Raw genomic sequence first — 18,392 nt, 5'->3', positions numbered from 1 at the left:
CAGGGCCATAGCTAGCCACAAGGGAGGCTGGGAAGTGTCGCCTGTATTCTAGACAGCCACATGCCAGTCTGAAACCTGAGGTTCTGTCACTGTCCATTTTGTTGCTGGCAGACTTCTCCAGGCTGTGGTCATTGCGCACACGGACTCTGCTGCACCGAACCCTCCAGCCTATTGCTCGGCCTGCGGTCTTGCTCTCCCCTCCTCCTCTTCCGAGCTGCTGTCACAGTGCTCTTTCCAGAGGACAGATGTGGTCAGTCACTACCCTGCGTAACTCTTCAAGGGCTTCCTGTTTCCTTAACACGTCATGTGCTTAACAGGCCTTAGCAGGGCCCGTGCGATCCAGCCTCGTCTCTCTGGCCTCAGCTCCTGCCACCCTGTGCCCCAGACCTCTGCCCGGGCTCTTCCCTTGGTCTAGAATGCGTCCCCTTCCTTTGCCTGCCGCCCTCTGCTTGCCCTCTCCTGACCTGCGGGCTCGAGGGGGTGCTTCTGCCATGTGTCCCCAAGGCACCCCACGCCTGCACTGTGTAGCCTGCCTTCCTGGCAGGCCACAGACCCCGTGAGGGCAGGACCTGTGTCTGCAGTGTGTGGAGAGGGCCTGGTGCACTAGACCTCCTCTTCATGTGCCTTCTACATGTCTCCTCCTCCTTTATTTCCCTGGGGGGCTTTGGACTGTCCCCAAAATACTTCAAGTGTGTTAGGGTAGATATCAAGGTCCTGTCACCTTGTCAGGCCACAGGTGGAGGTGTTCTGTCACTCTGTCACTCTGTCGCTGCCATGAGCTGTCAGGCTTAGCTTTTGTGTAGGGGGTGAAATCTGGTCTCCTGAATTCTCGGGTTTTATTCCCGAAGGCCTGTGAGTCCACAGCACCCCTGCTGGGTGGAGAGAGAGACTGGGCCCTGGCTGATAAGGTGGCACCAGTGGCAGTAGCATCTGCAGTCCCTTAGTGCACACCGCGTGCTGGGGACTAGGCGTTAAATCATTTTATCCTCACAGCAGTCCCTGGAGGCAGGGGCGTTGCGAGCCCTCTCACAGGTGAGGAACACAGGCTTGCAGAATTTGAATAACTTGTCTAAGGACACACAGCTGGTCAGGAGCACCTGGCTCTAGACCCCCCCATCTTCCCTTTCTGACACCAGGGCCACTTTGCAGTGTGGTGAGCTGGGTAGGGCTCCTCTCCCTGGGCTGGCCCTGGCCCTCCCTGCCTGACATATGGCACAGGGCCCTGGCTCTTCCGGCGTGAGCCCCCGGACAGTTGCTTGTGGCATGATAGCACTATGATAGCATCAATACTTCCGTTCCTGGCACAAATTAATCATTTACTGCTGATATTTACTTGCAACGTATGACATTTGATGAAACCGGCCAGCCTCTCACTGGTATCTCAGCAGAGATAGGGCTGGACCTCCCGGGAGTCCTGGGAAGGGGGATCAAAGTATGTGATCGATGCCTCCGTGCCCTTCATAAAGGGGACTAACTTTCGAGGCCGTCTGGACTGGGACTTTGCCCCGAACCTGCTTCTCAGGAAACCTCAGACAAACAGAGTGGCCCTTGTCCGGGCCACCCTCCCGGGGCTCTGCACTTTATTCCATTTATCTGGCTACGGCCCATATTTGCCAAGCAGAGCTGAAAACGGCAAGTCTCTGCCCTCAGGAAGCTCAGGCAGGAGCCGGAGAGGGCGAGTCTGTGCCCGGAGTTCATGAGATAGATGTTTTGATGGGAGCGTGGGCAGCTCTTATGTTCCCCAAACAGGCCTCGCCCTTTGACACGGCTTTCTCTGCTCTTACCTTTTCCTCTGCTAAGAATGCCTTTCCCTGAGTCCTTTCCCATGTGCGGCTCCCTGCCCCGCGGGTCTGTCCTGGTTCCCCTCAGCCGTCCACACTCGGGCAGCGCCTCTTGCCGCAGGTTGCCGTGTGTCTGCTTCCCTGTCTGTTTCCCACCCTGGGCTGTAGCGCTTCCAAGGGGCAGGGCCTGTGCCGAGTCCCTCTGTGTTCCTAATGCCCGGTGGTGGGCCAGATGCTCCATAGGTGCACGGTAGATACCTGTTCACTGGATGAGTGAATCCGTGATCACTGAAGGTTAAGTGCGTTTGACAGGAGGGACAAAGGAGGGCTCCGCTAGGGTAGCCGAGGTAGAGATGGACCTTAGGGGTCTGGAGGACTGCACCAGGAGAAAGCATGAGGGGAAGGGCCCCACAGGGAGAGGGCACGTCACAGGCAGAGACCTGGAGGGGTGGGGAGTGGGGGCCCTTTGGATACCCTGCGGGGAAGGAAGGGCTTGCACTGGGCTTTCAAACAGGAGAGTTAGACACCCCTCCGGCCTGGGGGTGCTTGGCCAGTTTTTGGCCCAGGACTCCCTTAGGAGTCCCAGGGAATGAGGACAGGCTCACACTGCCACTTTGAAGAGGTTCACAGACCCCCTAAGACTTACGTGTAGACCTCTCCCACCAAGGCAGAGGCAGAGGCTTCTCGACGTGGGTACCAGTTGGCTTTTATCCAGAATTCTAGAAGAGAGGGAAGAGACACACACTTCCATGATGCTCCAGGTCCTCAGCCTTCTCCCTGACTCTTTCTTTCTCCTCCTTGCTCTAACCCACACCTAACTGTCCCCCAAGGACACTGCTTCCTGTGCAGCCCCCTTTGGGCCTGGAGTAGGGTCCTCCTTGCCCCCAGTCTGTGTTATGTTAGCACATCCTCCACCAACGCACGGAGGTAGATGAGGAAGGCAGCATCCCATCTTATGGATGGGAAAACCGAGGCTCTGGGATATTGTCATCCTATGATATTGCCCACTCTCACTCCTGGGGTGGGCACCTGTGACCCTGGGGTGCTCCTCCACACCGCCAAAGACATGAGCCCCCAACTCCATGTGGCCTCTGGTTCCTGGCCTCTCCTCATCCACCCGGCTGTGCGCCAGACCTCGTCACCACCAGTGACAGCAGCTCTTCCGTAAATGCAGTTTCAGGCACCCCACTCTCCCTTCTCCACTTCCTGCTCATCCCCTCCGGTCCTCTGGCTCCACACTTCTTCTGCCCCTGCTCCCGGCCCCGTTCCTTTTGCCACCTCACTTCCCACCCACCTGCAGCACTCCCTCCAGGACATTCCTTCACCGCTCTCTGCATCACAGGGGCTCAGCTGACCCCAGCACTGGTCCCAGTTCTCCGCCGTGGCTGGGGGGACACACCTTCCTGCTGACGGCTCTCACCAGCAGATCACTGCGTGAGCTGCACGTGCGCCTCTGGTGTGGTTTGACCCCCTCCTGCATGTCTCTGTTCCTCCACTGTCCAGCCGAGGAAGGCGCACCTCCCTCTCCCCCCAACCTCCAGCCCCCTCCCTTCCGAGTTTACTCAGCTGACGGCCTTGCTTCTGTCTCACGGGGAAAATAGAAACACCCGAAGAGAGGAGAACTACTGCAGCTCCCTCCACCCCATCTCCCCAGCTCTGTACCCACCTGCTCAGCCTTCCCTGTCCAGCTGAGGCTGGTCCCTCAGCTGAAGACCGTCATCCCCTCTCATCCACTTCACGACACCATTTCAGCAATTCTTTCCCCTCTCTCCTACATAACACTTTTCTCTCCTCTACTATATATTTTCTAGACTGAATGTGTCCCCCCACAATCCGTATGTTGAAGCTCGAATCCCCAGTGTGATGGTATTGTGTGGTGGGGCACTAGGGGGTGATCAGGTCATTAGGGTGGAGCCCCTGGATAGGATGAGTGCCCTTATAAGAAGGGACACGAAAGAGATGATCTTTCTCTGCCATGTGAGTGTCCATCTGCAAACCAGGAAGAGGGCCCTCGCCGCGAACCCTATCAGCTGGCACCTTGATGTTAGACTTCCCTGCCTCCAGAACTGTGAGAAATAAACATCTGTTGTTTAAGACACCCGGTAGTAGTAGTAGTCTGTTGTAACAACCTGAACTAAGACATTTTCCATCACTATACAATGTACTGTTTTCTCTTTTTTGTTGGAAAAAACCCAACTCTTTCTTGACTCCATCTTCCCCTGCAGGCGCTGCCTGTATTCAGCTGTCACCATTCCTGTCCCCCTGTTCTGTCTCTTCAAACTTTTTAAAATAGTGAAATAGAACACACATATGGAAAATGATGTATAGCTCAGGGCTTTATCACAAGCACCTCTGTAGCCAGCACTCATATCAAGAAATAGAACATTGCTGCACCCCAAAAGCCTCCCTTTTGTCCCCTCTCCCCCCAAAAAGGTAACTAGTAACCTGACTTCTATGGTAGTTGCCTTTGTATCTGCCTCTTTCTTTGTTCAGGGTTTTGTTGGTAGGATGTATATATATTTGTGTGTGTAGCTGTGGCAGTCATTTTCCTTACAGTAGAATGCCATTGTATACTGTATCGGAATTTTATTCATTCATTCTACTGTTGTTGGGAATTTGGGTTCTTTCTAGTTTTCTCGGTGCATATGTGTATGCATTTCTGTTAGGCACGTACCTAGGAGTGGACTGGATCGTAGGCTGTAACAGACATCTTCAGCTTTAATAGATAATGCCCGTCTGTTTTCCCAGCAGCAGTGAATGAGACTTCCTGATACTTCATATCCTTTGTTACTTCGTATTGTCAGTTTTTAAAATTTTAGTCATTGTGTTGGATGTCTAGTAGTGTGTTATAGTTTTATTTTGCATTTGCCTGATTTCAAATGAAGTTGAGCACCTTTTGATATGTTGATTAACCATCCGGAAGTACCTGCTCTGTTCTCTTAACCATTAAAAAAATAAAGTTGTTCATCCATTACCCAGTGTGAGGTATTTTGTTACAGCAGCCCTGAGGAACTAAGACAGTGTGTCTGTTAGGTCAAGTTTACTAAGTGTTCTGCATCCAGTAGGGATTTTTTTTTTTGTCTGCTTGTTTTATAAGTAACTAACAGAGGATATTAACATATCTTACTATGATTATGGATTTATTCAGCTCTCTTAATTCTGTCAAATTTGATTTTATTTTGGAGCTTTATTATTAGGTACACATAAACTTAAAATTGTCGTATTTTCTGAGTGAATTGAAACTATTATCATTATGAATTGTCCCTCTGTTTCTAGTAATGCTTTTTGCCTTAAACTCTACTTTGCCTAATACTAATATGTAATAGCTTTACTGGCTTTCTTTTGGTGTGTATTTGTATAATGTATTTCCTTATACTTTTAATCATTTAAAAAGTATGTAGCTGTCTTTTTTTATCTTTTTTTTTTTTTTTTTTTTTGAGACAAAGTCTCACTCTGTTGCCCGGGCTAGAGTGCCGTGGCGTCAGCCTAGCTCACAGCAACCTCAGACTCCTGGGCTTAAGTGATCCTCCTGCCTCAGCCTCCTGAGTAGCTGGGACTACAGGCATGTGCCGCCATGCCCGGCTATTTTTTTTGATATATATATTTTTAGCTGTCCATATAATTTCTTTCTATTTTTAGTAGAGATAGGGTCTCGCTCTTGCTCAGGCTGGTCTCAAACTCCTGAGTTCAAACAATCTGCCCCTCTGCCCGCCTCAGCCTCCCAGAGTACTAGGATTACAGGTGTGAGCCACCACACCCGGCCTATGTAGCTGTCTTTTCCCCCCTTTCTTTTCTTTTCTTTTTTTTTTTTTTTTTTGAGACAGAGTCTTGCTCTGTCGCCCCAGCTAGAGTGCAGTGGCATTATCACAGCTCACAGCAACCTCAAACTCCTGGGCTCAAGTGATCCTCCTGCCTCAGCCTCCTGAGTAGCTGGGACTACAGGCACACGCCACCACGCCTGGCCTATTTTTTCTACTTTTTTTAGTAGTGATGGGAGTCTTGCTCTTGCTCAGGCTGGTCTTGAACTCCTGAGCTGAAGGTATCCTCCTGCCTTGGTCTCTCAGAGTGCTGGGATTACAGGTGTGAGCCACTATGCCTGGTCCAGGCTATCTTTTTTTTTTTTTTTTTTTTTAAATACCTGTGTCAACCTCCAGAACCAGGCTACGTTTTGATAGCAGACAGCCTTGGAAGATAGAGATAGGGTCTCCTTCTAGAGCGTAGGGTAGGTTTTCTTACTTTTCAGTATAATAAAGATAATATCTCCATCTGGAGCAAAACTTAGGTTTGCTTATTGCTGATTATAAGAGATTCTGGTTTCCAAGCTTAGGGTTTCTTTCTTGTAATGCAACATTAGCAAGTGTCACCTGACCCTCTTCATGTCACCCTGTGGGAATCGGATCCCAGGGAATTGGCAGAAATGCTGATACTCTGGCTCCTGTTATTGCCGTGAGTAATAAACTGCCCTTTGTCTTTGACCCAGGAATCTTGTGTCTTATACCAGCACCCATGAAACTGTGTCAAGCTAACTTGTTAGTTTGCAAGTAGGGCAAAATCTGAAACCTTTCAGAGTTCCTGACAGAACCCTAGACATTAAAAGATACATCCTTGGCTTACTGAACTGTATAATTGGAATACTAGTGTCTCGCAGAAGGTCCTAGAACCCTTAAACTCCATTTATCCCTTTCTAGGCTTCTATGTCTTGTGTTGTTTTCCTTTTTTTATTATTTTGTTTTTATCTAAAAGTCAACAGGACTTTATACGATCAATATTTACTTAGATTAGCCCACACATTTAGCACGCAGTGGTGCTTCATTCTGTCGTGCCTCTTTGACCATCCATTATTTCTGGCTTTCATTGTTGAGAAGCCAGCTGTCATTCTGATGTCTTCCTTGAAAGATAACTTTTTTCCTCTGCTGTTTTAAATATTTTCTCCTTATATTTTGTTTTCAGCAGTTATAGGCCATATATCAATTATTACCATGTTACAATATGTTGAACTACATGTATCATTATCAGTTATTGTTATGTAACAAACTACTCCAATACTTAGTGGCTTATAACAATAATCATTTAGCCCACAAAAGTGTAGTTTAAGCAGAGCTCAATGGGCAGGCTCAGTTCCAATCCATATGGTGTCAGCTGGGGAGCTTGCCTGAAGGATCAATTCTAAGGTGACTCACATATAGTTAATAGGCAAGTTAGTGCTAGATGCTGGCTAGGATTTCACCCAGGGCCAGAGATCCAGGACCAAGAGTCCTCTCCCTGTATTGCCTCAGCTTCCCCACGGCGTGACAGCTGGGTCCCAAGAGAAAAGAATTGGAAACTGCCAGTCTCCTAAGGCCTCAGTCTGGAAACTGGAACAGTATCACTTTTGCCACATTCTATTGGTAAAGCAGTTACAGAGCCAGATTAAAGGGTAAAGAGATACAAATTCCCACCGCTCAGCGGAAGGAGTGTCAAAGATTTGGGGGCCATGTTTTAAAACCTCTACAAGATGCCTAAGTGTGGATTTCTGGTTTTGTTGTTGTTGTTTTGTTTTTGTTTTGTTTTTTTTTGGGGGGGGAGCTTATAGGGTATTTTAAATCAATGGAATAATGTGTTGTTTTTTAAAAAATAAGTTTTGGAAAGTTTGCATACATCAACTCTTCAAATATGGCTTTCATCTAATTGTTTTCTATTCCACTTCTTGCTCTTCACTTATACATATTTTAGATCTTTTCATTGTATGGTGTATGTCTCTTATCTACTTTCCTGTATTTTCCATCCTTTTGTCTCTCTATGCTTTATTCTGTTTACTCTTTCCTGACCTATCTTCCAGTTCTCTTCAGCATTGTCCAATCTGCTGTTATACCTACTTGCTGAGGTCCTCATTTTGGCAGCTGTAATTTTTAATTCTGTAACTTCCATTTGATTTTTTTTTATAGTTTAATGTTTGCCAAAATTTTAAATTTCTTGTTTTAACCTCTTGAATATTATCAGTTATTTTAAAGTCTGTGTCAGATAACGTCAGTATTTATAGCCCCCCCCCCCCCCCGCCCCTGCTTATAGATCTGTTTCTGTTAGATTTTGTTTCTGTTGGTTTTCTTTCATGTCTTATCTCCACATGTGCCTGGTGAGTTTTGATTGTGTGCTGGACATTGTGTTTGCAAATACGTTTGCATATTTGTACTGTAGAGATAATGTGAAGCCTAGTTTGACATTTCCTTATTCAGAGGGGATTTATTTTTGCTTCTCCCAGGTATCTGGGAACACTCTCAATCAGGATTACTTCAGGTCAGTTTCTGGAACTGAAATTGTTTGAGGCCAAGCTGCAGTCCCTGGGAGGGCCTGTCTATGTATGGCTCACCCTCATTCCTAGGCTGTAGTCCTTCAGAATCCCAGCCCAAAGTAAGAGATGCTCATCAGGGCTTTCTCCTTGGCAGATCCCTGGACTGCTGTCCCCGTGTCCTGAGCCCCTGAGGCTGCTAAAGGTACTGCATGTCCCCCTGTCCTATCAAGTAACAGCAGCCTGAACACTGGTCTCAGTTCCTGGATTTCCATCAATTCTTCCAGCCCGGTAACTCATCCCTGTCTTTGTAGGTATCCAGTGTCTGTAAGCAGATGCTTTTTATGGTTTGTCCAGCATTTCTGGTTGTCCTCAGTAGGTGGTCTATTTCACATTACCTAGAGCCATTCATGGAAGTGGAAGTCCTCAGAGACCCATTTTCTTCTGGGCCATTTCCGTCAGCATTCAGATGCTTGATGAAACTTTCCCCATTAGCTATCACTCCCTTTATTTGCTCTCCTCTGCAGCAAAACGCCTCAAAAATATTCTCTATACTGGCTGTCTCCAATTTCTCTCATCCCGTTCTTTCTTAAACCCGCTCCAGTCAGGCTTCGGTGCCCAGCACTCCACTAGAAGCACTCTTGTCAAGGTCACTCAGGCCCTCACGATGCTAGCTCCAGTGATCAGTTTTCAGTTGTCATTATATCTGACATGTCAGCGGCATTTGGCGTGGAGCACTCCACAGTTAAGAGGCTGGTGAGATAGGGGGAAAAACCAGCCAAGGGGAATGAGGAATGGCTTCCTTCCACCTCCTCCTTTCCTATTTTCTTCTCTTTTTGTTGTTTCTGGAGCACTGGTTACCTTAGAGTCTACTTCATGTACTTCCTTATTTTGCTTTTTTGCTTTACTCATTTTGTTGATCTCCCCGTAATGGCATAGACTCCAGGAGGACAGGGCATTTTATGCATTGTGTTCATGAATTTACCTCTCCATTTTGAACAGTGTGAGGCACAGATCATATGCTCAGTTGATATTTGTTATGCGATTGTGCTCCCTGGGGAAGGACAGGCCGGCCCTGTTGAGCCAGCACTCTCTGGGCACCGCCTCCCCTAGACCCCGGCTGGCTGCAGGCTTATAGGGGTGAGTAAGACAAAACCCTCTGATATGTTGAAAGCCCTAGTCAGAACTTCAAGCAACCACCACAGACGTGCAATGGTTATGGATCTGAAAGTGCTTTTGCAGAACTTTCTCATCTATCCTCACAGCGCCTCTGGGAGGTCGGTGGGATGGGTGCAGTTCGTCTCATGCTTCATATGGGGCTCAGAGGGGGAAAGGGTTTTCCCAAGGTCACACAGCAACTTAATAGCAAGACTTGGACTCAAACCCAACACTTTAAAAATGAACAAAACTTTTTTCTGCCTATAAAAATAATACATGTTCATTATAGAAGATTTAGAAACTACACGAATGGATAAAGGAGAACAGTTAAATTACCCATCATGCTTCCCTGCACATTCTGTCACATTTCCTTCCATCCTTTTTTTTTATGTGGTTAAGATCACATTGTGTTATATATAATTTGTATCCTTCTTTTTTACGTAACATTAAACATTTCCCTGTTCTTTTAATATCTCATTTTAATGTCTGCACAGTATTGCATTACGTAGCTGTACCACAATTTATATGATACTCTGTTGCTGGACATTTCGGTTAAACAACACTTATTTAGTTCCTACGATGTACAAAGGGCCAAGTACTTGGAGCTCTCGGATGTGGCAATTAAATGAGAAAGTGGATATGACAGAGCTGGTAAAATAACACGTTAACAGAAAAGCACCACATGATGGTACCGAAGAAAAGAAAGTGTTTTCAAAAAAAAAAAAGCCCAAACTAAATTCCATTTAGATGTGTATGTAGACGTGTGTGCGTGCGCACCCCGGGTAGGGGACTCAGGCTGGAGTAGGGCAGGCCGCAGCCCTCTGATCCAGCAGGTGGGTGGGCCCAGGGTCCCGCCCAGCTCATTTCTGTGTCTTCCTCTGTCTCGACTCCACAGACTCTTCCAGCTGGAGTCGGAGGCCGATGCCCTGGTGAACTTCCAACAGTACACCTCCCAGTTGCCGCCCTTCTATGAGAGCTCCGCCCAGGTGATGCACGCCGAGGTCCTGCAGCACCTGACTGACCTCATCCGCAACCACCCCAGCTGGTCGGCGGCGCACCTGGCGGTGGAGCTGGGCATCCGCGAATGCTTCCATCACAGCCGCGTCATCAGGTGGGCAGGGGGACACGAGCGTCTGGACAAGGTGTTTGCCCACTTGTGTGGACAGGTGGGGCTCTGGGGTGTCTCCCAGTTCTGCCTCAGTTCTCCTCCAAGTTTGACTTGTAAAGATGCAGCATTGCTCCCGGGTTAGAACATAGGAACGCTGACTAAAGTCAGAAGGAACGATGTCACATGTCCAAGTGCTTAGCAAGTGCCAGCCCCTGGGAGCTGATTTATACCTGCCACGAAACTGAATCCTCCTAACCCCCGGAAATTATCGTCATCCCAAAGAGAGCAAGTGCCTCAGCTGGAGAGGACTCAAGAGGGGCTCAGATCCTTGAGGTCTCCTTCCAGATCTGGTTGCCTCTAGAAGCGGGAATGCCTCCTTTTGTACGTCCGTTCAGCCAGCAGGTATATCAGCGGTTGCCCCCTGGTGAGGGCACAGGACGCCAGTTGGCCATCTTGCCGAGAGGTAGCCACACCTCCTCTGGTTCTCCACCCCAGGCAGCTCAGTTCAGCTCCCAGACCTAAGGCTCAAAACTTCACTGCGCTTCACAGTTGACAGGCACTATCTTGGACAGCATGGCATCTAATCTCACCGTAGCTTTGTCCGTTCCCTAGGCCAGGCACAGCAGGCTGTGTGGGTGCAGATATTGAAGCCCAGAGAGGTTAAGTGAATTGCCCCAGGCTAGGGAGATTTCTGCGTCCTGCCACCCTTTTCCGTGCCACCCTACTGCCCACTTCGTGCTGGTGTGGCTCTGCGGCACATCTCTCATACAAGTGTGCAAAGTGAACTAAAACGTGATACAAGTCACATCAGATAGAGATGAATTGTGAATCAGCCCTGAGTGTGAACCAGCCAGCTTGAGCATGGCAGGAATGCTCTCAAACTGGAATGTTGAATTCTCTGCTCTGCGCTTGGGTGTCCCAGCACCCCCGCCACCTTGTGCCATAGGCCTGCTCACCTCCCTGCCCTGCCCTGCAGCTGCGCCAACAGCACGGAGAACGAGGAGGGCTGCACTCCCCTGCACCTGGCCTGCCGCAAGGGCGACGGGGAGATCCTGGTAGAGCTGGTGCAGCACTGCCACGCCCAGATGGACGTCAGCGACAACAAGGGAGAGACCGCCTTCCATTATGCTGTCCAGGGGGACAACTCCCAGGTTCTGCAGGTGAGTGAGGGGAAGGGCAGGGTGATTGGTACTGACACCTCCGTGTGCCCACAGTTCTCTTTGGGCCTCTGGGCTCAGCTGTCACTCCTGGGCCTCTCACTGTCCCCCCTTGGTCCCTGAGGCCTGAGCTCCTACATGGAGCGTGCACACCCCTCCCTGGCTCTTCCCTCCTGATGCCTGTCGAGGGAACACATCCTTGGCTTCGTTGCTTGACAACCCAGGGGAGGTCCTCCAACCCAGCAAACTAAACTCAAGGCCCAGTTCCAGTCACACGAACTAAACTAGTTCTGCTTTTCCTGAGCACCTCCTGTGAGCCAGACCCCTGCCTGGAGGGGCTCCTTTACAGGAACTCAAACCAAGTGAAACCAAACTCTCTCCGCCTCCTGTAGGCATTTGTGCTGAAGATGCTCCTGTTACTGTTTTGAATACCTGGGCAGAAGCTTTTCTAAAACATTGTGGGCAAGTAGATGGAGTGATATTATTTAAAAGCTACTTTGTATACTAGGTTGAAAGGAAAAGGCAGGATTTTGGATTCTATTTTATTGTCTAGAATTAGAAGATTCTTCTAAAGGTTATGTCCTTCTCTCTGCCTTGGCATCAGAATGGAACTGCATTATTCCCCGAAGTGTGGATTCATGTCTTACGCTTCGTGCTCCCGGGGAAGGGATTTCCACACCCGCTGTTGAACTCACTCACTAAGACCCACCCAGCACCAGCACAGCGCCCCGCAGACCCTGCCTCGTGGGGGGGCGCGCGCTCTCCTGGGGAGTTGTGCAAGCTCTAGCTGTGATTTGTGAGTGCCGATTGGTGCCTGGCTCTGTGCCGAGTGTTGTATGTGTTCTAGTTAATTCTCACACTGCCCTTGTGGGGTGGGGGGCATTATCTTCTTTTCCTCTTCAAAGAAACTGGGGTTCTGAGGAGATAAGTTTCCCCGGGTGGGCCACAGAGCTGGCAGGGTGGGGCCTCTGTGCCAGCCCCTTGCCCTCCCTGCTGTGGCTCTGGCCCAGTGGGGGTGTCACACAGGTACATAGTGGTTGTAGTTAACCTCAGGGAGACACATTCTGCCAAAAGTGAGAAAATAGAACTCTCCCAGCTCTCTTTTTAATACTGATATTCTTTTATTGGAAACATAATACCTGCATATAGAAAAAAAATCAAGCAGGACAGAGGGAAAGCAAGACTTGCTCCCACCCAGACCCCCACTGCCCTCCCAAGGCATGATCACCTGTTCAGTTTCTGGATTCAGAAATGTTTCATACGATCCACAAACATGCCAGGTAGACCCTGAGTTCACGCTGGCACAGTCGGCTTCTTCATGTTCTCCCACCCGCTTTCCCAGTAGCTTCTCTTCAGTTCTTATCAGCGTCCTTATGGAGCCACCTTCCCTTCCCCTTCTGTCCCCAGAGAGGGATAGCCCAGTGGGTCCTAGGGAGGGAGCACGCAGGGCCCCCCCCCCCCCCGTCGGGCTCCCGCCCACCCTGACGTCACGCCATCAGCTCCTAGGGAAGAACGCGTCGGCCGGCCTGAACCAGGTGAATAACCAGGGGCTGACCCCGCTGCACCTGGCCTGCCAGCTGGGGAAGCCGGAGATGGTCCGCGTGCTGCTGCTGTGCAACGCCCGCTGCAACGTCATGGGGCCCGGCGGCTACCCCATCCACTCGGCCATGAAGTTCTCCCAGAAGGGGTAAGACTTCCCTCCCCACCCCACAGCCAGCCTGGGGGCCTCCAGCTCTCGCGTCCTCTGTCCTCGGCCTGAGGGTCGCGTGTCCTTCACACACCTGAGCACACCCAGCCGCAGAGCAGAGGCCCCAGGTCCACAAGCCTCCTCGGGCTGGCCTGCCATAAAGAAAGTGCTCGATCGTTGTGTTGTGGGTGGGAATCTCGGTTCACAAACTCAGCTGTGCAAGGAATAGAACTCTTTAGATTTTTCTATAATGCACCTTAATTTCTGACCATGAGCCTCCCCCTACAAACTAGAGAGAACCAGCCTTAGTCCTCCGTGGGGTCCCTCCTTTCCAACCCCTGCAGGTGGCACTCCGGTTCTGGAGTCGGATGTGACCTCAAGGCTTAGAGGGGCCACCCAGCCTGGGTCCCCTTCCACCCCAGCCTGTCAGCTCATCCGAGCAGCCGCTTCGTGACTGCTGCGTTCTTGGGATTCTCTGTGCCCGGCTCGAAGGCAGGGAATGCTTGGCAGGGTGGCCGAGGCTCTGTCCACCTGGGCGCCTCCTTCCTTCCTGGCTGGTGGCACCGCTGGGAGGCAGGTGCAGGTCATGTCTTGGGAGCTCTAGGTCACTCTCTCATTTTTTCCCCTGTCCCCAGACTGGGAAACCCTGGTCTCAGGAATATCCTTCTCCGTGTGTGTGTGTGTGTGTGTGTGTGTGTGTTGGGTGGGTGTGGGGAAGTGGGATAGAAGAGGTGAATATCTCAAAATACTCCCCCACAGGAATAATATCTGGAATGAATGAATGAGCCGCTCAGTCCCTCGGTCCCAGGCACGGTGCTAAGCGCTGGCCTGACTGAAGTGAATGAGCCGTGAACCCTTACCCAAGCAGCTCCAGGACGGAAACACCCAAGTCACCCCACACCTCACAGCACAGTGCTGGGCGGGCGGGGAGCAGGTGCAGACAGTGGCACTCTTGTCCGCCCGTGGGGTTTCCCGTTGTTGGTGCTGCACCCGCCTTGCTGGTCCCTGTGAGGCATTGCTACCTCTCCAGGGTCTGGGCCAGGCCTAGACAAAGCCTCCTTGCCTTGATTCTCCCGAGCACAGCCAGATGAACTAGCACTGTCAGAAAGATGGGACCAAGTGGTTAGAGGAAACGCCAGCCCCCCAGTAGTCAGGTTACTTGGTAGCACCTGAGTGAACATAAAGTGACCGGTGATGCTCTGCTGTGCCCAAAGGGCTGGCCCATGGCCCCACTCTGGCTTGGCTGCAGCCACCCAACGCCTTGCTGAACAGGTGCCTGGTCACTGCCCAGTTTGCTCACTCCTCAGACACCCTCAGCCCCCACCGTTCCCTCTCTGCCCCTGTCTGGTGTCCGATCACACAATAGAGTCTTTGCACAGAAGACAAAGGGAGCGGTTCCTGCCTGGGGTGGGCCCCGGCAGGGAGATCCCTCTTCCACGGGGCAGCAGCACAGCCCTGCTCTGAGAATCACACGGGGCCCCTCTGCTGTTTTCCCAACTCAGCTGACTTTCGCACCGAACTGGGTTTGTGCCTGGGACTCTCGGATGATTGTGCAGGCCGGGGAGGGGGGCAGATGATCCCAGGCAGAGAAACGGGGGCTGAGCCGGAAGCCATGCGGGGGCTGCACCTGGGGCTCAGAGAAGGCACTCAGGCAGTGGGGTTCAGTGGGGGTTCAGGGCAGGCTTTGGAGAGCAGAGCCAAAGCCGAGCGTAGAGACCAGCTGGGGCCACCGTGGCTTTCTCTCAGTGGACACTGGAAAGCCCCAGAGGGCCCAGGGAGGGAGCTGGGCCCAGCGCCTCAGGCTGCAGGGGGATGAGATGCATAGGTGGCATCACACCCGCAGTCACAGTGGGAGCTGTCCAGTGCCGCTGCGGCAGCCACTGTGCTCAGCCTGTGTACAGGCTGTTTCGCAACAACCCACGGAGCCCACGCGTTTTATCCCCTTTAATGATGAGGAAACCAAGGCGTAGAGAGATTAAGCAACTTGGGCAAAGTCAGGCAGTCAGCAAGTGTCAGAGGTGGGAATGACACCCCCGAGGGCTGTCCCTAGTAATTGCACTCTCCTTTTTTTTTTTTTTAGTGTTTTTTTTTTTTTTTTTTTTTTTTTGAGACAAAGTCTCACTCTGTTGCCCGGGCTAGAGTGAGTGCCGTGGCGTCAGCCTAGCTCACAGCAACCTCAAACTCCTGAGCTCAAGCGATCCTCCTGTCTCAGCCTCCCGAGTAGCTGGGACTACAGGCATGCGCCACCATGCCCGGCTAATTTTTTCTATATATATTTTTAGCTGTCCATATGATTTCTTTCTATTTTTAGTAGAGATGGGGTCTCGCTCTTGCTCAGGCTGGTCTCGAACTCCTGAGCTCAAACGATCCGCCCACCTCGGCCTCCCAGAGTGCTAGGATTACAGGCGTGAGCCACCGCGCCCGGCCTGCACTCTCCTTTTTTTACAAACAGCTTTATTGAGAGATAATTCACATGCCATACAATGCACCTATTTAAAGTGTGCAATTCAATGGTTTGGGTATATTATATTGATTTTAAAAATTGTGGTAAAATATATGTAGCAGAATTTGCCATTGTAACCATTTTGAAGTGCACGATTCAGTGGCATTAATTACATTCACAATGTTGTGCAACCGTCACTATTTCTAAAATTTATTTATTACCCTAAACAGAAACTCTGTAACCATTAATAGCTCCCCACTCGCCCCTTCCCCCAGCCTGCGGTAACCCTGGGTCTGCTCTATGTGTCTGTGAGCACGCCTGGTCTCCCTGCCTCGCGTAAGCGCAGTCAGACAGGATTCGTGCTTCGTGTCTGGCTTAGTCACTTAGCACCATGTCTTCAGGGTTCATCCGGGTCACAGAACGTATCAGAATTTCCTTTCTTTTTAAGGCAGAATAATATTTCCCGCATTTGTTTATCCTTCCGTTCATCTCATCGGCAGGCTCCTGGGTGGCGTGAGTGGCGCTGCTGTGCCCACGGGCCTGCAGACGGCCGGTCGTGTCCCTGCTTTCCGGCCTTCGGCTCTGTCTCGGGAGCAGAAGGCAGTTGCAGTTCTAACCACTCTGCCATGCTGCCCCCTCCAGGTTGCGGGTCACCATGTGAAACACCAACAGTGTGGACGGGACAGGGAGGTAGAGGGTGGCTGTGTGCCAGGCACAGAACTAGGCTCTCAAGTGCCTTGTCTCCTTTAATCCTAAGCCACTCCCGTTAGCACCATCCCTGTGTTGCAGGCCGGCTCCGCTTCCAGAGGTCACCAGTGAGGAAGTGGGGGTTTGACTTCAAGCCAGCACCAGGGAGAGTGATCATTGCTGGTTGCAGTCACCAGGAAGGCTTCCTGGAGGAGGGGGTTAGATGTGCCCTGAGGGGCTCGGTACAGCCATGGTGGCATACCATGGTGTGCATGCTGCTGGATTTGCTGCAGTATTGTTTGCAGGTGAAGCTCTCCCTGATCAGTAGAGGAAGCCCTGAATCATGGCCGCATCCGTCGCCAGGTGACCCGACCACTCCTCACTGGCGCCTCTCTCCCCAGGTGTGCTGAGATGATCGTCAGCATGGACAGCAGCCAGATCCACAGCAAAGACCCTCGCTACGGAGCCAGCCCCCTGCACTGGGCCAAGAACGCAGAGGTAGGGTGGGGGTGGGGGGGGGGTCCCTGAGCCCTTGGGTCCTCAGTGCCTGCAGGAAGGAGGTCCTGAGAGAGCGCTGAGGACTGCAGTTGGGGGCTGATCTCGCAGTGGGCCCAGGGCAGGTGAGCCCGCAGGGAGCTGAGATCCTGGCATTGCTTGGCTGCTCATGGGCTGGGTGGCGATGTCTTCTCTGTGCCTCGATTTCTTCATCCACGAATCGCGGGCCTTCTGGCCTTTGGAGGTGTTGTGAAGTCAGCGAGGTAGTGCATGAAAAAATCCTGCACAAATTGTAAAGGTGTGTGACAATGATGACAATAATGACAATGGGGATGACGGTGGTGGTGATGGGTCCAGTGCTCCCACAGAGAGCCTGGCTGGGCATCTCCTCTGAGTCTCTCCCTAAGCCAAGCCCTGCCCCCTGGGAGGACGGGGCCTCTGATCCCATCACAGGAAACGCAGCTTGGCAGGGCCCTGGATGCCCAGAGGTCGTGCCTGCTCTCCAAACGTGATGGGCCAGGAGGGAGGGGACTGCCAACCTTGGGGGTACCTCTGTGTTCCAGGAGCTGGACACCAAGTCAGGCCTTCTCCTGTGTGTCCTGTCATTTATTGTCACCACACTGTGCATTCCCATTTCTACAGAAGAGAAACCTGAGGTGCCAGGGCTGTAGTGACCTGTCCAGGCATAGACAGCTGGGCCAAGTGGGGCCGGGCTCTGGGCACAGGGGTGTCCAGACTCACCAGGGCTGCTGGGTGAACAGGGATGTGGGTTGCCAAGGCCCAGGGAGGGATGAAACTTTTGCGGGTCCCAGGCAGGGATGCAGGGAGTGGGGCACTTCTGAAACAGGGCCCAGAGGAGCCTTTGCAAGGAGGGATGGGGTCCTGTTAACTCCAGGAAAGGACCAGAAGCCTCTTAAAACAGCTGGTACATCTTCAGCTTTTTGTCCCCTAGTTCCTGGGGCACTGATGCTGTGGGAGCCAGTGTCCAGGGCCTCCCCCAGAACTGGGGCCTGCCCCCAGGACCCTTCCTGTTGCTGCAGCCCAATACCTGCAGGCCTCTTAGGGAGGAAGTGGCAGTGCCCAGGTGCCACAGGCCACAGCTGCCCCTGAGTGCCCGTCTCCCACAGATGGCCCGCATGCTGCTGAAACGGGGCTGCGACGTGAACAGCACCAGCTCCGCGGGGAACACCGCCCTGCATGTGGCGGTGATGCGCAACCGCTTCGACTGCGTCATGGTGTTGCTGACCTACGGGGCCAACGCCGATGCCCGTGGCGAGCACGGGAACACCCCGCTGCACCTGGCCATGTCGGTGAGCCTGCGACCCACGCGTCCTCCCCTGCTGGGCCCGACGGGGATGCAGGGAACTGTCAGAGCTGGAGCATGCCTCCCTGGCGCTCCCTCCCTTGGAATCATCTTCCTTTCCCAGGCTCAGGCAGACTCTGCCTCCTCCCTCAGGAAGCCCTCCAGGTCTCTCTCTCAGCCCGAAATAACGTCTCCCTCCGCTGTGCTCCGGTACCTTTTCCTTCTGTCCCCCTCCCTCAATTTGACACGTGTGTGGTGTGAGAGGGAAAAAGTACAGGTCTGGCTATGGGCTGTGGCCCTGGGCAAGC

The 18,392-nt window shown here is 51.8% G+C and overlaps 1 protein-coding gene across 4 annotated transcripts in view; it reads left to right on the top strand.

Annotated features, from left to right (window-relative positions):
- PLA2G6 (phospholipase A2 group VI) overlaps positions 1-18,392 on the top strand; it is a 48,765-nt gene that overhangs the window by 11,285 nt on the left and 19,088 nt on the right. For 3 of the 4 annotated variants that reach the window (XM_069491678.1, XM_069491676.1, XM_069491677.1), the window contains exons 3-7: positions 10,100-10,315; positions 11,289-11,472; positions 12,969-13,156; positions 16,688-16,784; positions 17,909-18,091. In XM_069491678.1, coding sequence (XP_069347779.1) covers positions 10,100-10,315; positions 11,289-11,472; positions 12,969-13,156; positions 16,688-16,784; positions 17,909-18,091 — 868 coding nt within the window. Of the gene's footprint in view, positions 1-10,099; positions 10,316-11,288; positions 11,473-12,968; positions 13,157-16,687; positions 16,785-17,908; positions 18,092-18,392 lie in introns of those variants that run through there. The other variant, XM_069491679.1, reaches the window with a different exon arrangement.

Source organism: Eulemur rufifrons, chromosome 16 (genome assembly GCF_041146395.1).
Source record: "Eulemur rufifrons isolate Redbay chromosome 16, OSU_ERuf_1, whole genome shotgun sequence".
NCBI lineage: Eukaryota > Metazoa > Chordata > Mammalia > Primates > Lemuridae > Eulemur > Eulemur rufifrons.
Note: the sequence above shows the minus strand (reverse complement) of the source record. Positions and strands in the feature narration are given on the sequence as shown.